Here is a 17,552-nt window from a genome sequence, read left to right as displayed (position 1 = left end):
CACTTTAAGACATTTCATGACCATATGCCCACTGTTTCACACGCACGCACACGCGCACAAACACACTCTGTTGTTACAGGTGATGTGTCATATTAACTCTCCTCACACTGTGAGTTACTGTACATGAGACACATGAGATACCCCAAAGGAAGAACTATGTACACGGCGAGTTTGAACAAAAATGTGGCGACACATGGAGCAGATACGGCAGACATTACATTCAGCCAACTCACAAACGGTACACAGACACCTTGTTCTGTCATCCAGGACTCACTTTACAGATACGAGCAAATTCTCACAACAAAATAATTATCTGCTAATTGTATTAGCTTGTATGTGGTTTAAAGGCTATATTCTTCACCTAAAATGTGCTTTAAGGGTCTTGGGTGTGTGTATTTACCCCGATCTAGTCAAAGTTTTTTAGTGATTTCAGTGTTTATCATGCTAACGGTTCTGTTCGTGTCTCTCCCTCCAGCTTGCCAGTATAAAAAGTTGGAAGGACATGCGCCGGGAGATCCTCTATCTAACTGAAAATGCCACAGGCTCTCCAAACCAGATGTACCAGGCTGTGTCCCGCATCGTCTGCGGACACCCCGAGGGCGGCGGCCTTAAAATCAAGTCTCTCAACTGGTACGAGGACAACAACTACAAGGCCCTGTTTGGAAACCACGGCAACGACAGCGACAGTGATCCCCTCGCAGCTTACGACAACTCCTCCAGTGAGTCTCCAAACCACCGGAAACAACCCCATTTTGTATTTCCATCACAGATTACTTGCCAATTTACCATTCGTCACGGAAGACGGACCAGGTCTGTAACTCCAGATGTGTGTTTGTTTTCCAGCTCCCTATTGTAACAACATGATGAGGAGCCTGGAGTCCAGCCCCATTTCCAGGATGATTTGGAGAGCTCTGAAGCCTCTGCTCATGGGGAAGATCCTGTACACCCCAGATACTCCGGCCACACAGAGAATCATCCATGAGGTAAGAAAAAAAGGCCTCTGTGAACACCGCCAGAATCCCGAATGAACCACCATGGAATAAAACTAAGCGTGTTTTGCAGGTTAATAAGACATTCCAGGAGTTCGGTGTGCTGCGGGACCTTGGAGGCATGTGGGAGGAGATGAAGCCCAAAGTGTGGAACTTCTTGGAGAATGGCGAGGAAATGGACATGGTCCGGGTGAGTGGGATGACCAACACACACGTGTGTGCGTGTTCTCAGTCCTCGTCCTGTTTATGTGAGGCCGTTTCAGACTGTAATCTGTACATCTCTAGGAATAATCGTCTGTTTGATGTGAAGGACCACATTGGAGCTTCCGTAGAGTCCATCAACCATTCTGCCGTTGTATGGGGCTGTATATTAACAGATATTCAACCCTCCACGTCGGATCCATTATCCTCTCGCGGATTCCTCAGGTTGACTCGTAGTCTCGGAGCGAGAGGGGAAACTACAAACTAACGAGAGAGTAATGTGCAGACGGACAATGAATTCACCCGAAAGGGCCAACGAGTTCAGTCTCGCACCTCTATGACACCAGATAAAGCACGGAGGGATTTTCATTATGGTCGGCAGTGTGAAGCCATAAAACAAAAGGACAAAACAAAGGTTGTCTTTATTTTGAACAATTTGTTGTCACTCCGTCTCGATGCAATTTGTGATCTCAGAACAGATCAAATCAGCAAATTTCAGCTGCTCTACAGTCTGATTTGTATAGTTCATAACGTGGCTCGTTCAGGTTTTTTTCACGGCTTCTTTGCCACAACTCCATTTGTTAATTGCAGCACCACTTCCACCTAGTGGCGAAGGTTAATACTGTAAAATAATCTTCACAAATAAGATTTTTTTTGAGTATCTAACTAACATTTTCAAAACATGACATTGATACATTAGTTTGAAATAGTTTCATACATTTACCATTCACTTAACATTCATTTAAATGTTATTTTACAATTATATTGAAACGGTCTAACCATTGTATATTATTGTGGTTTATTTTTCTTATTATTGGATTAGATGGCTGTCTCCTCTATTTAGAGTCTGTCTTTCATGTAATAGTTATCTCTGTCAGGGAAACAGGAAAATGCTTGTTGGTGATTGGCACGGTGGAATTTTAAGAGAAGCCTGGAGCACAGATCACATCTAACGATAGTAAAATAGGTCACAAGCCACACAAACAGACACACACCGACACACACACAGTAATATTAAAGTCTGTTTCACACATCATTTACAGCTCCAAGAAAAGTAGGTTAAAAATGGAAGTACCATGACAGAAGCTACCTGTAAATGTTCATCGGATAATATAATATTTTTGATTTGTTATATCGTGTCAAGACTGAAATAAACAATATGAACCATCCTCTTTGCAGACGCTGCTTCAGAATAACGCCAGCGCGTGGTTCTTCAATGCCCAGCTCGCTGGGACGGAGTGGCGAGTGTCAGACGTGTCGGCCTTCCTGATGAAGGTCTCAGAGGACCAAAGACCTGCGGGATCCGCCTACACCTGGAGAGACGTCTTCAATGAGACCGACCAAGCTATACAGACCATCTCGCGCTTCATGGAGGTTAGTGCAGGAAACATGTTCTTGGTGTAAAATACCAAACCCAGCTTGACTTTAATAGAAGAGGCCTGAAGAGCGTGATGAGGTTTTCGGCAAGTTCAGTCTGCGTTGTGGACCCGTGAGATTTTAATGCTGTGTAGCCGTCCTTGTTTTTCATATTTGCATTGACGTTACAGCAGCTGTTCCCTTTAGGTCATAGACAAATGCAAAGTGACCAATAGTGATCGCACTACAAATTTTTCAATTACTCCAATGTTTTTTTGATTCGCTATGAACTGCATTTAGAACCTGGAGCACCTATTAAAAGCTTTAAAATCAAATGTTCTTTCACCATCCTTCATTCACCAAATCAGAACATTGTCATGCTGAATTTGTCACTGTGCCTGCGTTTCGGGTCAGTATAGCTGAGCCTTAAGCGATCAACAACCACCCCTTAACTCCGGCCAGATGTTAATCAATGTTTGTTCCTTAGTTAATTATTGACTTGTGTATCCATGTCAGGGAATTTTGTCATTGAGAGTCCAATGAAATTAGGTTCAGTGACAATGACCTAAAACTCTTAAGGCCTCACACAACCATCAACAGTCATACTTGGTGGATCCTCAGGCTGTATTTTTCATCTCGCAGTCATTGCACACAAGTTTTTCCATCCTTATTTAACTGTGTGACAAAGACCTTCATGCACCATTTAAGACCCCACAACACCTCATGCTAATGGTACTTCCTTCCTATACAGAGTACAATGTGCCGTAAACCCCTCTCTCTACCTTTCAGTGTGTGAACCTGGACAAGCTGGAGCCAGTAGCTAACGAGGAGAGACTGGTCAACAAGTCCATGGGTCTTCTGAACAACCAAAAGTTCTGGGCTGGAATTGTGTTTCCTGACATCAGCCATAGCAACAGCACTGACCTGCCCCCCAATGTCAACTATAAGATCCGCATGGACATTGATAACGTGGAGAGGACCAACAAGATTAAAGACGGGTAAGAAGCTGCGTCACATCTTTTATCAAATTACAGACCCCTTTTTTTTCCATGAGCTAACTGATTGTCCTTTTTGCTCTGCAGCTATTGGGACCCCGGTCCCAGGGCAGACCCCTTCGAGGACCTTCGGTATATCTGGGGCGGATTTTCTTACCTGCAGGATGTCATCGAACACGGAATCATCAGAGCCATCACCGGCACCAAGGAGAAGACGGGCATCTACATTCAGCAGATGCCCTACCCCTGCTTTGTGGATGACATGTAAGTGCAGCGAGTATAGGAGAATAATTGCAACTTTAGTTTAAAACCTGCATAGCAAAAATTCACTCTTTTTTTTTTTTTTTCTTCAGGTTCTTGCGGGTGATGAGTCGTTCCATGCCTCTCTTCATGACCCTGGCGTGGATGTACTCGGTTGCCATTATCATCAAGGGCGTGGTGTACGAGAAGGAGGCCCGGCTCAAAGAGACCATGAGGATTATGGGTCTGAACAACGGCACCCTGTGGCTCAGCTGGTTCATCAGCAGCTTGATCCCGCTCCTCATCAGCGCCGCCTTGTTGGTGGTACTATTGAAGGTTAGTGTTGCCGAGGACACGCACGTACACGTGTGACCACACTTTGTCATCCTGTCGTCCTGCGGTCAGCAGCTTGTAGAAAATCAAGCTGTTCCGAGCTGTTGTCATTACATTTGATTTGAAAGTCACGTCATCGTCTAGAAAGTGGTATAACATTGTAACTGGAAAACTGTTTACCATGTAACCATTTATTTTCTCCGCCCCTTCCGCCCTTTTCTAGATGGGAAACCTGCTGCCATACAGTGACCCGGGCGTGGTGTTTCTTTTCCTGGGATCCTTCGGCATTGTTACCATCATGCAGTGTTTCCTTATCAGCACTCTGTTCTCTCGGGCCAACCTGGCAGCTGCCTGCGGGGGCATCATATACTTCACGCTCTACCTGCCCTACGTGCTGTGTGTCGCCTGGCAAGACTACATAGGCTTTGGAGCAAAGCTTATCGTGGTGCGTGTGAAATACATTTAATAGGGCACATGAATACATGCAGCATGTGTTGAGCGCTTGTTTCCAGCTGTTTTTCTGTCGCTCTGCTAAACTCCGGCTTCTTTCTTCTTCTCCTCACAGAGTCTGCTGTCTCCTGTGGCCTTTGGTTTCGGCTGTGAATACTTTGCCCTGTTTGAGGAGCAAGGGGTGGGCATCCAGTGGTCGAACCTGCTGGCCAGCCCTTTGGAGGAGGACAGCTACAACCTGACCACCTCCATCTCCCTCATGCTGTTTGACGCCGTGCTGTACGGAGTAATGACCTGGTACATCGAATCGGTTTTTCCTGGTGAGTCTTTGATGTGGCTTCCCATTGTGTATTTACTGTGTAATGTGCTCCATCAATGATCTGCAGTTAAATAGTTTGGGCTGTATGGTCTAAAAAATGTCACGCTCTTGCAGGTCAGTATGGGATCCCCAGGCCGTGGTACTTCCCTTTCACTAAGTCGTACTGGTGCGGAGAGAACGAGAAAACGAACATCTCCACCCCTCTGTCAAAGAAGGGCAACGCAGAAGGTACAAATCCCTCCGCCATTGCTATCCGTCTTTCTGTTTACCGTCAAAAGAAAAAGTTTTAAATGTCCAATTAAACCTCACGAATGTCATAAATGAAACGCTGTCATCCTTGCCTTTGCTTTTATTCACAGCTGTGTGTATTGAGGAGGAGCCAAGCCACATCGAGCCAGGTGTTTACATCCAGAACCTGGTGAAGGTCTACAGCCATGGAAAAAAACTGGCCGTAGACGGACTGTCCCTAAGGTTCTATGAGGGACAAATTACCTCCTTTCTCGGCCACAACGGAGCTGGCAAAACCACAACCATGTAAGATTATACACACATGGTCTGTAGTTCATTTATAAACAAGCTGAAAAGGTAAATCTGCTTAGTTAAGGCGGCAATTGATTGGGGATTTTGCCATGTCTCCCTGCTGTCTGATAGGTCAATCCTGACGGGGTTGTTCCCACCCACATCTGGCACAGCCTATATCCACGGCAAGGACATCCGCAGTGAACTCAGCACCATCCGGCAGAATCTGGGCGTCTGCCCCCAGCACAACGTGCTTTTCAGCATGTACGTATACAGAAACGAGGACTGAGTTTAACGCACGCTTGCGGCATTCTGAATTCGGTAACTGATTGATTTGCTGTTGCTCGGCTGTAACCCAGGCTGACAGTGGAGGAACACATCTGGTTCTACGCCCGTCTGAAGGGCCTGCCGGAGGAGAAGGTGAAGGCTGAGATGGAACAAATTGTAAACGATGTCGGACTGCCTCACAAACGGCACTCCTGCACCAACACGCTCTCCGGTCAGTTTGATTAATAAGTTCTTTAACCTTTAAGTTGTTTCTCAGGTCATGTCCTACCGATTTTCCTTTTGAGAGTCGTTTTACTAATGTTGTTGTGTCCTTGTTGTCTTTGTAGGAGGGATGCAGAGGAAACTTTCGGTGGCCCTGGCTTTTGTTGGTGGCTCAAAAGTTGTGATCCTGGATGAACCTACCGCCGGCGTCGACCCCTACGCACGCAGAGGCATCTGGGACCTGCTGCTGAAATACAGACCAGGTACACGACTACAACGGACCGTAACAGTAACACGTTGCGCTCACCTCATTTAGAATTCTGCGGATGGTTATTTGAATTTGTCCCTCTGTTCCTCATCAGGCCGCACCATCATCCTGTCCACTCATCACATGGACGAGGCCGACATCCTGGGCGACCGCATCGCCATCATTTCTCACGGGAAGCTGTGCTGCGTGGGCTCCTCGCTCTTCCTGAAGACCCAACTGGGCACAGGCTACTACCTGACCCTGGTCAAGAGAGACTACGACTTGACTCTTCAGTCCTGCAGGAATTCTGCCAGCACCGTCTCCTACATCAAGAAAGCCGAGAAGGTCAGAGAGAAAAAAAATGATACGAGGAGAAGTTTTCTGCTTTGCATCGTTTTTAACTTAAAAAACTCTTTTAAACTCTTTGCTCTCTTTGTGTTCGGTTCAGGATGACACCGTGTCAGAGAGCAGTTCAGATGCTGGTCTGGGCAGCGAACCAGAGAGTGAAACCACCACTATCGGTGAGAACAGACATCCGTTCGGATACTTTAAAGGCGGACAGTTGTATTCCCGCAAAATTAACTTTTAAGCATACAAGATGTTTGTGTTTCATCGTTCCCTCTTACGCCCTCTTTCACTACAGATGTGTCCCTCATCTCCAACCTGATATTCAAGCATGTCCACGAGGCACGTCTGGTTGAGGACGTTGGCCATGAAATCACCTATATCTTGCCCTACCAGTCGGCTAAAGACGGAGCCTTTGTAGAGCTCTTCCACGAGCTGGATGACCGACTTACCGACCTGGGGATATCCAGCTATGGAATATCTGATACCACCCTGGAGGAGGTAAGGAACCGCTGGTCTCTGTGGGCCTTTCATATTCATTGAAAATAGAATAAAATTGAGAAAACCCATAAAGATGGTGTGGGCGTTTAATTTGTTGTAATGCCAATGTTTAAAGCATGTGTCTTTCAACTCTGCAGATCTTCTTGAAAGTGGCTGAGGACAGCGGCGTAGACGCTGTTGAGCTCTCAGGTAAGATTTCTGATTCATTGTTACAACCCTGTTTTTTGACGTAGATTAGCAGTATCACTACTTTAGATTGGGTTGTCTTTACACAAAAGAGAAGACTTGATCCTCAATAGTAAACCAATGGTCCTCTTGTGGCTGCAGACGGAGTCGTGCCGACCAGGACTCGTCGCCATCACGCATTTGGAGACCACCAGAGCTGCCTGAAGCCGTTTACTGAGGACGAGTTTGAATTCAACGACTCTGAAGGTGAGTCAGGTAGAACTGCACTACCCAGCATGCAGTGCAATGATAGCAACAGTATTGTCGCTTTTGCTTTTTGTTTGCACCTATAATTGTATTTAACCAAAAATGTATCTAGAAAATTAGGAAACAAAAATCACATTCCAGATTCTGATGGAGTTTCTGTAACTAAACAAAGTGTTGCTTTGTGCTCGTGAAATTGCCATTGCAGGCATTGCTTTTAGAACTCTTTAGAATTTTTGGACACAGACAACTAGCGTTTGCTCATGGGTATTGTGTCTTCTGTGTTCAGAATCCAGAGAGACCGACTGGCTCAGCGGGTCGGATGGCAAAGGCTCGTACCAGGTCAAAGGCTGGAGTCTGAAGAGACAGCAGTTTGTTGCACTCCTCTGGAAACGTTTCCTCTACGCTCGACGCTCCAGGAAAGGCTTCTTTGCTCAGGTACGCTAATGCTACTTTCATTGCAAATGCTGTTAATAAACAGGTAGCCAGTATGGTCTTCCATAACAATCCCAGGCCTTGGAGAGTGAAGCAGTACTTTTCAGGTGTGTCCGTTGTGACCAATTGCCACGATGTGATTTTTCAGATTGTTCTCCCGGCGGTGTTTGTGTGCATCGCGCTGGTCTTCAGCCTGATTGTCCCTCCGTTTGGAAAATACCCAAGTCTGACTCTGGATCACAGCATGTATGGGGAGCAGTTTACCTTCATCAGGTGAGATACCATTCTTTTTGTCTGGAAAAATGCCGTAGTCCTCCTTTTCATTAATGTATCTTTAGTTTCTGCATATTCTTTACTTTTTAAGCTTCAACTCACCTGAATCAAAGAATTCTCTTTTTATAGTAAAAAAAGAACACTTCTGAAAGTAACATTTTATTCCCATCTACAAAGTGGAGAACTCATTAATATTGTAAAAGTTGACCTAACTACACTAAGGCTTGCGCAACGTTTCAATGTTTTGAACTCTGCAACTGCTGACATTTGCGCTTTAAACAGCATTTTTCGTCATTTCTGAGTTTGAGTTGAGAGTTGTGGTGTCCAAAATTCATAACTCTTCAATCTCTTATTAATATATCGCACCTTTCTCCAGTCTCAACACAATAATAGCAGCTGGGCAACTGAGAAATTGTTTGTTTATTTCCATCTTAATGAAGTGAATTAGTGATATTAAAGGCAAGTCCTCTGTGTGCTTGTAGCAATGACATACCTGAGGACCCTCACATCAGCAATCTACATAAAGCTCTGACTGAAAGCCCAGGATTTGGAACGCGCTGCATGGAAGGACAGCCCATACTGTGAGTTTGAAGAAAAAAAGAAAACATTCATTAAGGAAAATAAAAATGCATAGATCTACAGATGATCTGCTGGTAGTTTTTAGCAAAAACACAAATACTGTAGTTCATAGATACGCATCAGATGGAGATCTGACTTCTCACCGTGTGCTCCAGGGACTCTCCCTGCACAGCGGCGGAGGATGAGTGGTCGCTCACGGACGTCCCTCAAAGTGTGACGGACATGTTCAACAATGGCAACTGGTCCATGGAGAATCCGTCTCCCCTGTGCGAGTGCAGCTGTGGAGGACGCAAGAAGATGCTTCCCGAGTGTCCTGCTGGCGCCGGAGGACTTCCACCACCTCAGGTTCGCGACACCAAAAATTGAATCAACCAGAAATGACAAAGGAACTCACCAAATACACACGCGGAGAACTAATGTTAATTTTGTATCTTCTTTTTGTGTTTACAGATGAAAATCAGCGACACAGACACCCTTCAGAATCTGACTGGCAGAAACATCTCTGACTATCTGGTTAAAACCTACGCGCAGATCATTGGCAAAAGGTAACAACCCACTTACATTTGTTTGTTTTCATTCCTGATTCATTGTATTATCTGTAATTTCATTATAAATATAAAATAAATCATCTGTTTCAGCCTGAAGAACAAGATTTGGGTCAACGAGTTCAGGTACGTTATCAGACACGTTCCATCTTGAAGTAATCGGGGGGTCAATATTGAACCAAGTGCCTCTCTGCTGTGTCCTCGGCACATATTCAAACGATTGTGATCTACACAGATACGGTGGATTCTCGTTGGGCGCCAGGAGTTCTCAGCTCACGTCTCACAGCGACGAAATCGATGATGCCATCACTCAGCTGAGGAGGCGTTTCCGTCTGGAGAGAGTAAGACATTTCATTACAATACTGTTTTACACACTGCACTAATGCACCAGCACACAATAATGATGTAAATGTGTCTAAGTTTCTATATACGATCTGTGGTTTGAACGTTAAGAGTTAATCCGTGTGCTAAGGAAGACTTTCTCTCTCTCTCACCCTCCAGGGAACTGCAGCAGATCGTTTCTTTCACAGTCTCTCCAGTTTTATACAAGGGTTAGACACCAAGAATAATGTTAAGGTTAGTACACACACACACACACACACACACACACACACAAGGCTCTGTGATTTACCTTCGACCTCCCTCTTCAAATTATATTACAATATCCGGCAGCTAATGGAATGAGATTCAACCACCAAAAAAACGAATAGAAAGTGCCGGGAGTTAAAAAAAACAATAAGTGAATAAAATAAGCTCTGAGGAAAGAGAGCAGAGGGGAAAACCTGTATACGAGGAAGAGAGTTGTATGGGGTTCTTTACAAACACGTAATGTTCAGTCTCCTGCAGACTGATCTAAAATATACTTTCAGACCCCCTGTTCCAGAATCTAACAAGCCTCTCTGTTTCCAGATCTGGTTCAACAACAAAGGCTGGCACAGCATCGGTTCCTTCCTCAACGTGATGAACAACGGCATCCTGCGGGCGAGTTTGAAACACGACCAGGACCCCGCAAAGTTTGGCATCTCTGCCTCCAACCACCCGCTGAACCTCACCAAGGAGCAGCTGTCGCAGGTCGCACTGTGAGTATTACGGGAGTGAATTCATGATGCAATGACATTTCAGCTGCCTTTTCCGCCGAAGAGACAGCGCCCGTCATTGTCACGTCTTCGTTTCTCAGGATGACGACGTCGGTCGATGTGCTGGTTTCCATCTGCGTGATCTTCGCCATGTCATTCGTCCCCGCCAGTTTTGTGGTCTTCCTCATCCAAGAGAGAGTGAACAAGGCCAAGCACATGCAGTTCATCAGCGGCGTGCAGCCCTTACTCTATTGGCTGGCCAACTTTGTCTGGGATATGGTAAGACATTTCAGAGGAGCTGGACCCGGATCCCCTTGACTGCTCAAATAATATTGAGTAAATTCTAAATATGAAATGATTGTCTTGATACAAATGACAACTTAATACCATTTTTCACCCTCTTTCTTTCTTGCAGTGTAACTACGTCGTCCCAGCCACACTGGTCATCATTATCTTCATGTGTTTCCAACAAGACGCCTACGTTTCCTCCACCAATCTACCCGTGCTGGCGCTGCTGCTGCTGTTCTACGGGTACACATCACACATGCCTGGTTTGTTTTGGCTTATCCTCTCTGTAATTCTTTAACCTCTGCTAATCCAAAATGATCTTTGTTTCTCCCCCCCTCCCAGGTGGTCAATCACCCCTCTAATGTACCCGGCCTCGTTCTTCTTCAAGATCCCCAGCACGGCCTACGTGGTTCTGACCAGTGTTAACATACTGATAGGAATCAACGGCAGCGTCTCCACATTTGTGCTGGAGCTCTTTGGAAGCAATGTAAATAATGTCTCCCAAGTTGTGTTTGTTCTCGTAGTCGGAGGAGCAATAGTTTGATTGTTTGTGGATTCAAGAGGGTGTGGAGAGGCTTTTGAATGCAAACCCTTCAACAAGTGATTGAATGAGTTACCCGTCACCACTGAATATTAACTGTTTATATCCACTCTGTTGCTTCTTAAGGAAATCGGCGGCATCAACGACATCCTGAAGAACGTGTTCCTCATCTTCCCCCACTTCTGCCTGGGCAGGGGACTGATTGACATGGTGAAGAATCAGGCAATGGCAGACGCTTTGGAGAGATTCGGTAATAACAGCAAACTCATTTTTACCGACTACCACGAATGTACCTTGATTTGTTTTGACAAGGGTCGTAATTTAATTTTCCCGAATGTTGTGGTTGTGTCTCCAGGTGAAAACCGGTTCCGCTCCCCTCTGGCCTGGGACATGGTGGGAAAGAACCTGTTTGCAATGGCCATCGAGGGCGTCATCTTCTTCTGCATCACCGTCCTCATTCAGTACCACTTCTTCTTCAAGGCCAGGTGGGCGCAACATTCAACAATCATCTCTCTAGAGTTTTACCAATGGCACATTACCTAAACATTGCAACAAACAGATCCGTCTGTCCTTTTTTTGACCTCTCCTCCCTTTGCTCCCTGTGACCTCGCAGGTCATCCACCAGTCATCTGAAACCTATCGTAGAAGAAGATGAGGACGTGGCCAGGGAGCGACAGAGAATCCTGAGCGGAGGAGGCCAGTCTGACATCCTGGAGCTCCGACAACTCACCAAGATTTACAGGAGGAAACAGAAGCCGGCGGTGGACCGACTGTGTGTTGGCATCCCCCCTGGAGAGGTACGACACAGACGTGATTCTAAAGCAGGCCATAAAGAAAGTCAAATACTCCTGTGAACATAAACATACCCTCTCATCCTGCAGTGCTTCGGTCTGCTGGGGGTCAATGGGGCCGGGAAAACCAGCACCTTTAAAATGCTCACCGGAGACTCTCTGGTCACCGGCGGAGAGGCTTTCCTAGCTGGCAAGAGGTAATGATGGAAATATCCCATACATCCAATCATCTGTATGATAATCAATATACTGTTTATTCAACGAGGGGGCAGATAAGAATATGTAATCAAAGCAGTTTAAATAAAGATAGTAGTGGTAAAACACAAACTACAAGGATTATTTAGGGAAAAATATCTATTTTTTTTTTTTGCTTTCTATGTAACTTACTCACGTTCCTGTTTATCTCTCTTCAGTGTAACAAAAGAGATCAATGAGGTGCATCAGAACATGGGCTACTGTCCTCAGTTTGATGCCATCAACGACCTGCTGACCGGCAGAGAGCACCTTGAGTTTTACGCCATCCTGAGAGGAGTGCCTGAGAAGGAAGTCTGTGAGGTCAGTGACCAACTCCTGCATGGACTTTATTAATTATCACATGATGTAATGGTTTTTAATATATAATATATGAACTCTACTTTTGGATTCTTATTTTTCTAATTATTTTCCATTTGTACCGAGGCATTAAGTGTATAAATGTGTTACAAATATACAAAAATAGACTCTTATCACGTGTAGTCAATATGCATGTACAAAAGAAAATGGAGGACACTCATGAAAACCTTATCCTGTCCACCAGGTGGCAGAGTGGGGCATCCGCAAGCTGGGTTTGGTCAAGTACGTGGACAAGTCAGCCGGCAGCTACAGTGGAGGAAACATGAGGAAGCTGTCTACTGCCATCGCTCTCATTGGAGGACCACCTGTAGTCTTCCTGGTCAGTAGAACACAAACTACTTCTGGGTTATTTTGCGTAAATCGGAGCAGCAGCTGAGTGTCTGTTGCTTCCTGTTTACAGGATGAACCGACAACAGGCATGGATCCTAAAGCCCGCCGTGCTCTGTGGAACGCCATCCTGAGCATCATCAAAGAGGGACGATCTGTAGTCCTGACTTCTCACAGGTTAGACCACTCGCCATCTGGACTACATCTTCTCAATTAATGGACCTATACATACATTTGTTGTTAACATGGCTGACCAGTTGTGCCCATGTGTGTGTTTCTGTCCAGCATGGAGGAGTGTGAAGCACTTTGCACCAGAATGGCCATCATGGTCAACGGCAGATTCCGCTGTCTGGGAAGTGTGCAGCATCTCAAAAACAGGTGAGGACACGAACAGCCAATTTAACAAAAGCTCAGACTTGAAATGAAAGAGTATCACTTTTCACTTTTCGGTTGAGTGAAATGTGCTTCGCTGTGTCCCCATCAGGTTCGGCGACGGCTACACCATCATCCTGCGGGTGGCGGGCCCCGACCCGGACCTCCGGCCCGTGATGGAGTTCATCGAGCAGGAGCTGCCCGGCAGCACGCTGAAGGAGAAACACCGCAACATGCTGCAATACCAGCTGCCCACCTGCCTCACCTCCCTCGCCCGCATCTTCTCCCTGCTCTCGAAGAACAAGGAGGCGCTCAGCATAGAGGACTACTCCGTCTCACAGACCACTTTAGACCAAGTAAGCAACACACGGCTTCGACTGTACCTGTAATGTGACTTCAGTAGGTGCTGAGGCTAATTTCCTTTACCTGATTTCTCTTTCTCCTTCCGCAGGTGTTTGTAAATTTCGCCAAGGACCAAAGTGACGAGGACCACCTGAAAGAGGCCCATCTGAATAAACGGGACGCTGTGGTCGTGGACATTCCCAAGATTAACCCTTTCCCTACAGACAATAAGACCAGGGAAAGCTGCGTCTGATTCCACAGCACAGCATCATGGGAATCGCTTCGCTTGGCCTCACCCATCCTCCCACAACCCAGACAACAGGGACCACTAACCTGTGGGGGGGGGGGACAATGTTCATTTTTTTATTTCTATTTTTTAGTCTTTTTTAATTGTCATTTCTCAGTGGACCTGCACTTCAGCGCACAGCCTCTTGGAAAGGCAGAGGCTGCAGGTACTGAAGCAATGAAAACTCAATGCAAATCAATGCAAGAATGATACAAGAATATATTTAAGATGAGAAGATATTCCTGTGAGGTTTGGAGACTGGTGCTTCCCCTTCACTAGACGGACAGAAAGAAAGAAAAGACAGCAGGATACACTCAATGGACATGGCATCGGGGGTGATGGAAGGAAATGTGTCTAGTTTTTAATCCCCGTTCCTGAAGGTGGTTTGCAGTAGTCGGGGGGGGGGGGGGGGGGGGGACTGTGTACTTGCATCACGAAGGCACCACAGCGTAACAAGAAGGAATCCAGATCATTCACTGCCAACTGCTGGAACACGGCCCGACTACTTTTTTATTCAGGGGCAAACCTCTCCCGAGTGCTCTTTTTGTTACCGAGAGCAGTTGTTTTTATCGAGCCAACGCCGGGAAAAAGAAAAAGCATTTTCAATCCAGTTGATTTCAGTCACAATCATGCAACATAATAATTTGTACTAATTTGTTTTTTACGATCATTTCATTTTAATAGAAAAACTGAACCTCTGAGGAGGTTTTTCTTTGCGTTCTTTCCAGCACAGTGCCTATACTGTATCAAGGTGGAGAGAGAAATCTGAGCACTCCATTCAAAACAACAACAACAATGTATGTAGGCTGCCCAGGAATGTATACGACTGACCAGATACCATCGAAGCCCAAAAGAAAGGGGGCTTTTTGTGATGATGATGAATGAAACTTTTTTTTTTTTTTATATCTGTGTCCTTCATCGTCAAAAAACAAAACAAACAACAACAAAAAAATCGCGTGGTTGCTTGATGTCTGTACACGATGCGCATCCTCGCCCTGCTCTCTTCAAACCACTGGAAACTTGCAGTTGGGACTTCAAGACAAAGCTGGTGATCGCTAAAGGAATTCCAAGCGGTTGTTGTCAAAGTTCATTGGACAACGTGTACCTGCATGCTTTCCACCGAAGCATGCCGTGACGTCAGCTTGTGAAAGGACTCCAGTTGTGTTTCAATGTAGTATTATTGGATTACTGGCACATAATGTGTATGTGGAGTCTAAATCCCAAATTCTGTTGTAATAACAAAAAAAGAAAAACAAAGGAAAAGCAATCTGTATCAAAATGTGATTTTTGTTTCACGGTGAGATGCGTCGGATGGAAAATGCTCCTGCGGGTGAAACTGTAGCTCTGCTTGTACCAGATCGAAGACGGCGACCTTTCCAGCGACGCGTGCTCATGCGGAGCGTTGAAGACCACAGCCGGAGCGCGATGTGGACATTATGTACAGTGGAGACTTTGTGACGTTGAGTGCACACAAAAACAAATGTTACCAGTGGAGTGAACAACAAGTATCTGTGCCAAATAGAGCTGAATATATATATATATATATATATAATCTCTTTGATCCACCAGCATCATGTGCAGGAGGCAACTGTTCTGTAAAGTTGAAGTTGTGCTTTCATTTCAGGCTTCTGTCCGTTGAAACAAAACGCACACATTGTGTCAAACGTGTGCTCGCTCTCCCATTCAGCCACCGTCAGTTTCTCTTTCTTAACCGTCATTTTGCCAAATTCTAACCTTTCCGTCTGTCCACTTCAATAAGCTGCCACTCTGACGTCGGACTGCCTCAAACGATTGAACGCGACTCGAGGTTCTGTTCTGTTCTTTCAAGCCGACGAGCCAAAACTGCACATAAACAGGGACCAGCTGGACTCGAGCTGCACTTGTGATGCTTCACAGGGCAGGAAACCGCATTCGGGGGGGTTTAGGCTGATGACACGTGGTCACTACGGGCTTCTCTGTGTCATCATGGAATCATGGAACGCACCGAAGCCCCCCGAGCTGAATGCGAGCACTTTATAGACTTCCTAGCCCGTCGTGTCAAAGACGTATTACTGGGGATTCTGGTCAATTTGAACCATTTTGAACACCGGTTTAATTCAGACGAAATGAAGCTGCAACCACTGCTTTGAAACTTGAAATAGAGATTTGCAGGCTTACAGGTGACCAAGACAGCAGGAGGGAAGAGTGGAGACAGCTGTGAGATAAAGAGAGACGTGCACGACAGAATTACGATTTTTCTCTTCTCGTGCTCTATATTGTTATTTTGTTTACATTTGTAAGTATTAAACAGCTGTTTGAGTCTGTTACGCATTGTGTATAGTTACTCTTTACATTAATAAATAAAATCATCCGTTTTGGAAAAAAATAACATCTCCCGCATTGATTATTTTGCATTTTGTTTGTCTTGTTTTGTCTGCTGTTACAACAAAGCTTGTTGTCAAATAGAAGTTTGTATATTGACCGAACAAAAGATGACTGTAAATGTGTCTGTGTGTGTGTGTTTGTGTGCTGATGACGATAGATTTCTAGAGTTTGCTTGTGTGTCTCTTTTCACCTGCTGTGTTCCCACACACACACACACACACACACACAATTATGTTGCCAGCAAACACACACGCTCAGAGGTTTCTGTCAGTTATTCATACGACAACATCATGATTGGGAGGGAGGTTTTTCTGGGACTCTTGCTCATATGTGTCTCCACAGGTAAGAAAGATTTTTTTATTTAAATTGTTATCCAAGTTCATTTTGAATTGTATTTTGAGGGTTGTTAAACTTCTGTTGATGTTGAAACAACTGCTCTGACAAATTGAATTTGAGATGCAATAAAATGAAACTCTGTGTCTAAGAAAACAATTCCCCCTTTTCTTATTCCCCCAACTTTCATTTGAAAGTTTTTTCAGATGAAAGATTTTTACATTTTACGGTATTTTAAATACTCACATTACAGGTCATTTAGCTGGTGCTTTTACCCAAAGCGACTTACATTGCATTTTTAACTCATGGCTTCTTACACGTGTTTGAGATGGAGAATCATGTGTACGTCAATGTCATAGTAATACAGTTACATAATTGTATTTATTAGGTATTAAGTGGTTTGCTTACGTCATCTGCTTTGTTTACAGGTGTTGAGAACTTTGGAGACTTGAGGAAGGTGGGCTGTGTGTGTGTGTGTGTGTGTGTGTGTGTGTGTGTGTGTGTGTACTTGTAAGAAAGTGTAAGAGAGTGACTGATATGAAAAGTAAACAAATATAAACTATTTCCCTCCATCCATTTGAAACATGTGTGAGCTTTATTCCAAGTTAAATATTGAGATAATTAAGTCACATTAGATCCTGTGTGTGTGTGTGTGTGTGTGTGTCCCTGGCAGCCGTCCTGCCCGGACACTCACGAGATCTTGGCGTGTCCTCTGAACCTCGCCCCCGTGTGCGGCACCGATGGAATCACCTACGCCAACGAGTGCACGCTGTGCGTGCAGAGACAGTGAGTAGGCGCAGCTGCCGCCCGCTCGCCTTCACACAGGCCGCTCGGCTGGATGGCGCACAGGAGGCTGCAGTCGTCCCCTGGCGGTGGATCCCTGTAAACGACCGGCAGGCACAGTGCTGAACCCTGATTGGCTGACGGCAGCCACGGAAGCTTTCACTGTCCTGCCCGTCACTCGTCTCTTTCCAT

The 17,552-nt window shown here is 45.3% G+C and overlaps 1 protein-coding gene and 1 non-coding gene across 4 annotated transcripts in view; both read left to right on the top strand.

Moving 5' to 3' along the window:
- LOC120824562 (phospholipid-transporting ATPase ABCA1-like) overlaps nucleotides 1-16,245 on the top strand; it is a 33,830-nt gene extending 17,585 nt beyond the window's left edge. For all 3 annotated transcript variants that reach the window (XM_040185435.2, XM_078080506.1, XM_078080505.1), the window contains exons 9-49: nucleotides 476-719; nucleotides 844-983; nucleotides 1,063-1,179; nucleotides 2,370-2,564; nucleotides 3,336-3,544; nucleotides 3,629-3,805; nucleotides 3,895-4,117; nucleotides 4,338-4,559; nucleotides 4,680-4,884; nucleotides 4,998-5,111; nucleotides 5,243-5,417; nucleotides 5,535-5,666; nucleotides 5,762-5,901; nucleotides 6,017-6,154; nucleotides 6,254-6,483; nucleotides 6,587-6,659; nucleotides 6,782-6,984; nucleotides 7,122-7,173; nucleotides 7,312-7,416; nucleotides 7,703-7,851; nucleotides 7,997-8,121; nucleotides 8,604-8,702; nucleotides 8,856-9,045; nucleotides 9,151-9,245; nucleotides 9,339-9,371; nucleotides 9,481-9,586; nucleotides 9,747-9,821; nucleotides 10,155-10,324; nucleotides 10,423-10,600; nucleotides 10,737-10,852; nucleotides 10,952-11,096; nucleotides 11,277-11,400; nucleotides 11,506-11,635; nucleotides 11,764-11,947; nucleotides 12,032-12,138; nucleotides 12,355-12,496; nucleotides 12,738-12,872; nucleotides 12,954-13,057; nucleotides 13,166-13,258; nucleotides 13,365-13,608; nucleotides 13,704-16,245. In XM_040185435.2, the coding sequence (XP_040041369.2) occupies nucleotides 476-719; nucleotides 844-983; nucleotides 1,063-1,179; nucleotides 2,370-2,564; nucleotides 3,336-3,544; nucleotides 3,629-3,805; nucleotides 3,895-4,117; nucleotides 4,338-4,559; nucleotides 4,680-4,884; nucleotides 4,998-5,111; nucleotides 5,243-5,417; nucleotides 5,535-5,666; nucleotides 5,762-5,901; nucleotides 6,017-6,154; nucleotides 6,254-6,483; nucleotides 6,587-6,659; nucleotides 6,782-6,984; nucleotides 7,122-7,173; nucleotides 7,312-7,416; nucleotides 7,703-7,851; nucleotides 7,997-8,121; nucleotides 8,604-8,702; nucleotides 8,856-9,045; nucleotides 9,151-9,245; nucleotides 9,339-9,371; nucleotides 9,481-9,586; nucleotides 9,747-9,821; nucleotides 10,155-10,324; nucleotides 10,423-10,600; nucleotides 10,737-10,852; nucleotides 10,952-11,096; nucleotides 11,277-11,400; nucleotides 11,506-11,635; nucleotides 11,764-11,947; nucleotides 12,032-12,138; nucleotides 12,355-12,496; nucleotides 12,738-12,872; nucleotides 12,954-13,057; nucleotides 13,166-13,258; nucleotides 13,365-13,608; nucleotides 13,704-13,847 (5,982 nt within the window). In that variant the 3' untranslated portion in view covers nucleotides 13,848-16,245. The remainder of the gene's footprint in view (nucleotides 1-475; nucleotides 720-843; nucleotides 984-1,062; nucleotides 1,180-2,369; nucleotides 2,565-3,335; nucleotides 3,545-3,628; nucleotides 3,806-3,894; nucleotides 4,118-4,337; nucleotides 4,560-4,679; nucleotides 4,885-4,997; nucleotides 5,112-5,242; nucleotides 5,418-5,534; nucleotides 5,667-5,761; nucleotides 5,902-6,016; nucleotides 6,155-6,253; nucleotides 6,484-6,586; nucleotides 6,660-6,781; nucleotides 6,985-7,121; nucleotides 7,174-7,311; nucleotides 7,417-7,702; nucleotides 7,852-7,996; nucleotides 8,122-8,603; nucleotides 8,703-8,855; nucleotides 9,046-9,150; nucleotides 9,246-9,338; nucleotides 9,372-9,480; nucleotides 9,587-9,746; nucleotides 9,822-10,154; nucleotides 10,325-10,422; nucleotides 10,601-10,736; nucleotides 10,853-10,951; nucleotides 11,097-11,276; nucleotides 11,401-11,505; nucleotides 11,636-11,763; nucleotides 11,948-12,031; nucleotides 12,139-12,354; nucleotides 12,497-12,737; nucleotides 12,873-12,953; nucleotides 13,058-13,165; nucleotides 13,259-13,364; nucleotides 13,609-13,703) is intronic.
- Nucleotides 16,246-16,452: 207 nt separating this feature from the next.
- On the top strand, nucleotides 16,453-17,359 carry LOC120824566 (uncharacterized). The gene is made up of 3 exons (XR_013450718.1): nucleotides 16,453-16,586; nucleotides 17,006-17,034; nucleotides 17,251-17,359. It is a non-coding gene; the product is annotated as an uncharacterized LOC120824566 (transcript).
- Nucleotides 17,360-17,552: the final 193 nt, after the last annotated feature.

Source organism: Gasterosteus aculeatus, chromosome 9, assembly GCF_964276395.1.
Source record: "Gasterosteus aculeatus chromosome 9, fGasAcu3.hap1.1, whole genome shotgun sequence".
Classification (NCBI taxonomy): Eukaryota; Metazoa; Chordata; class Actinopteri; order Perciformes; family Gasterosteidae; genus Gasterosteus; species Gasterosteus aculeatus.
Note: the sequence above shows the minus strand (reverse complement) of the source record. Positions and strands in the feature narration are given on the sequence as shown.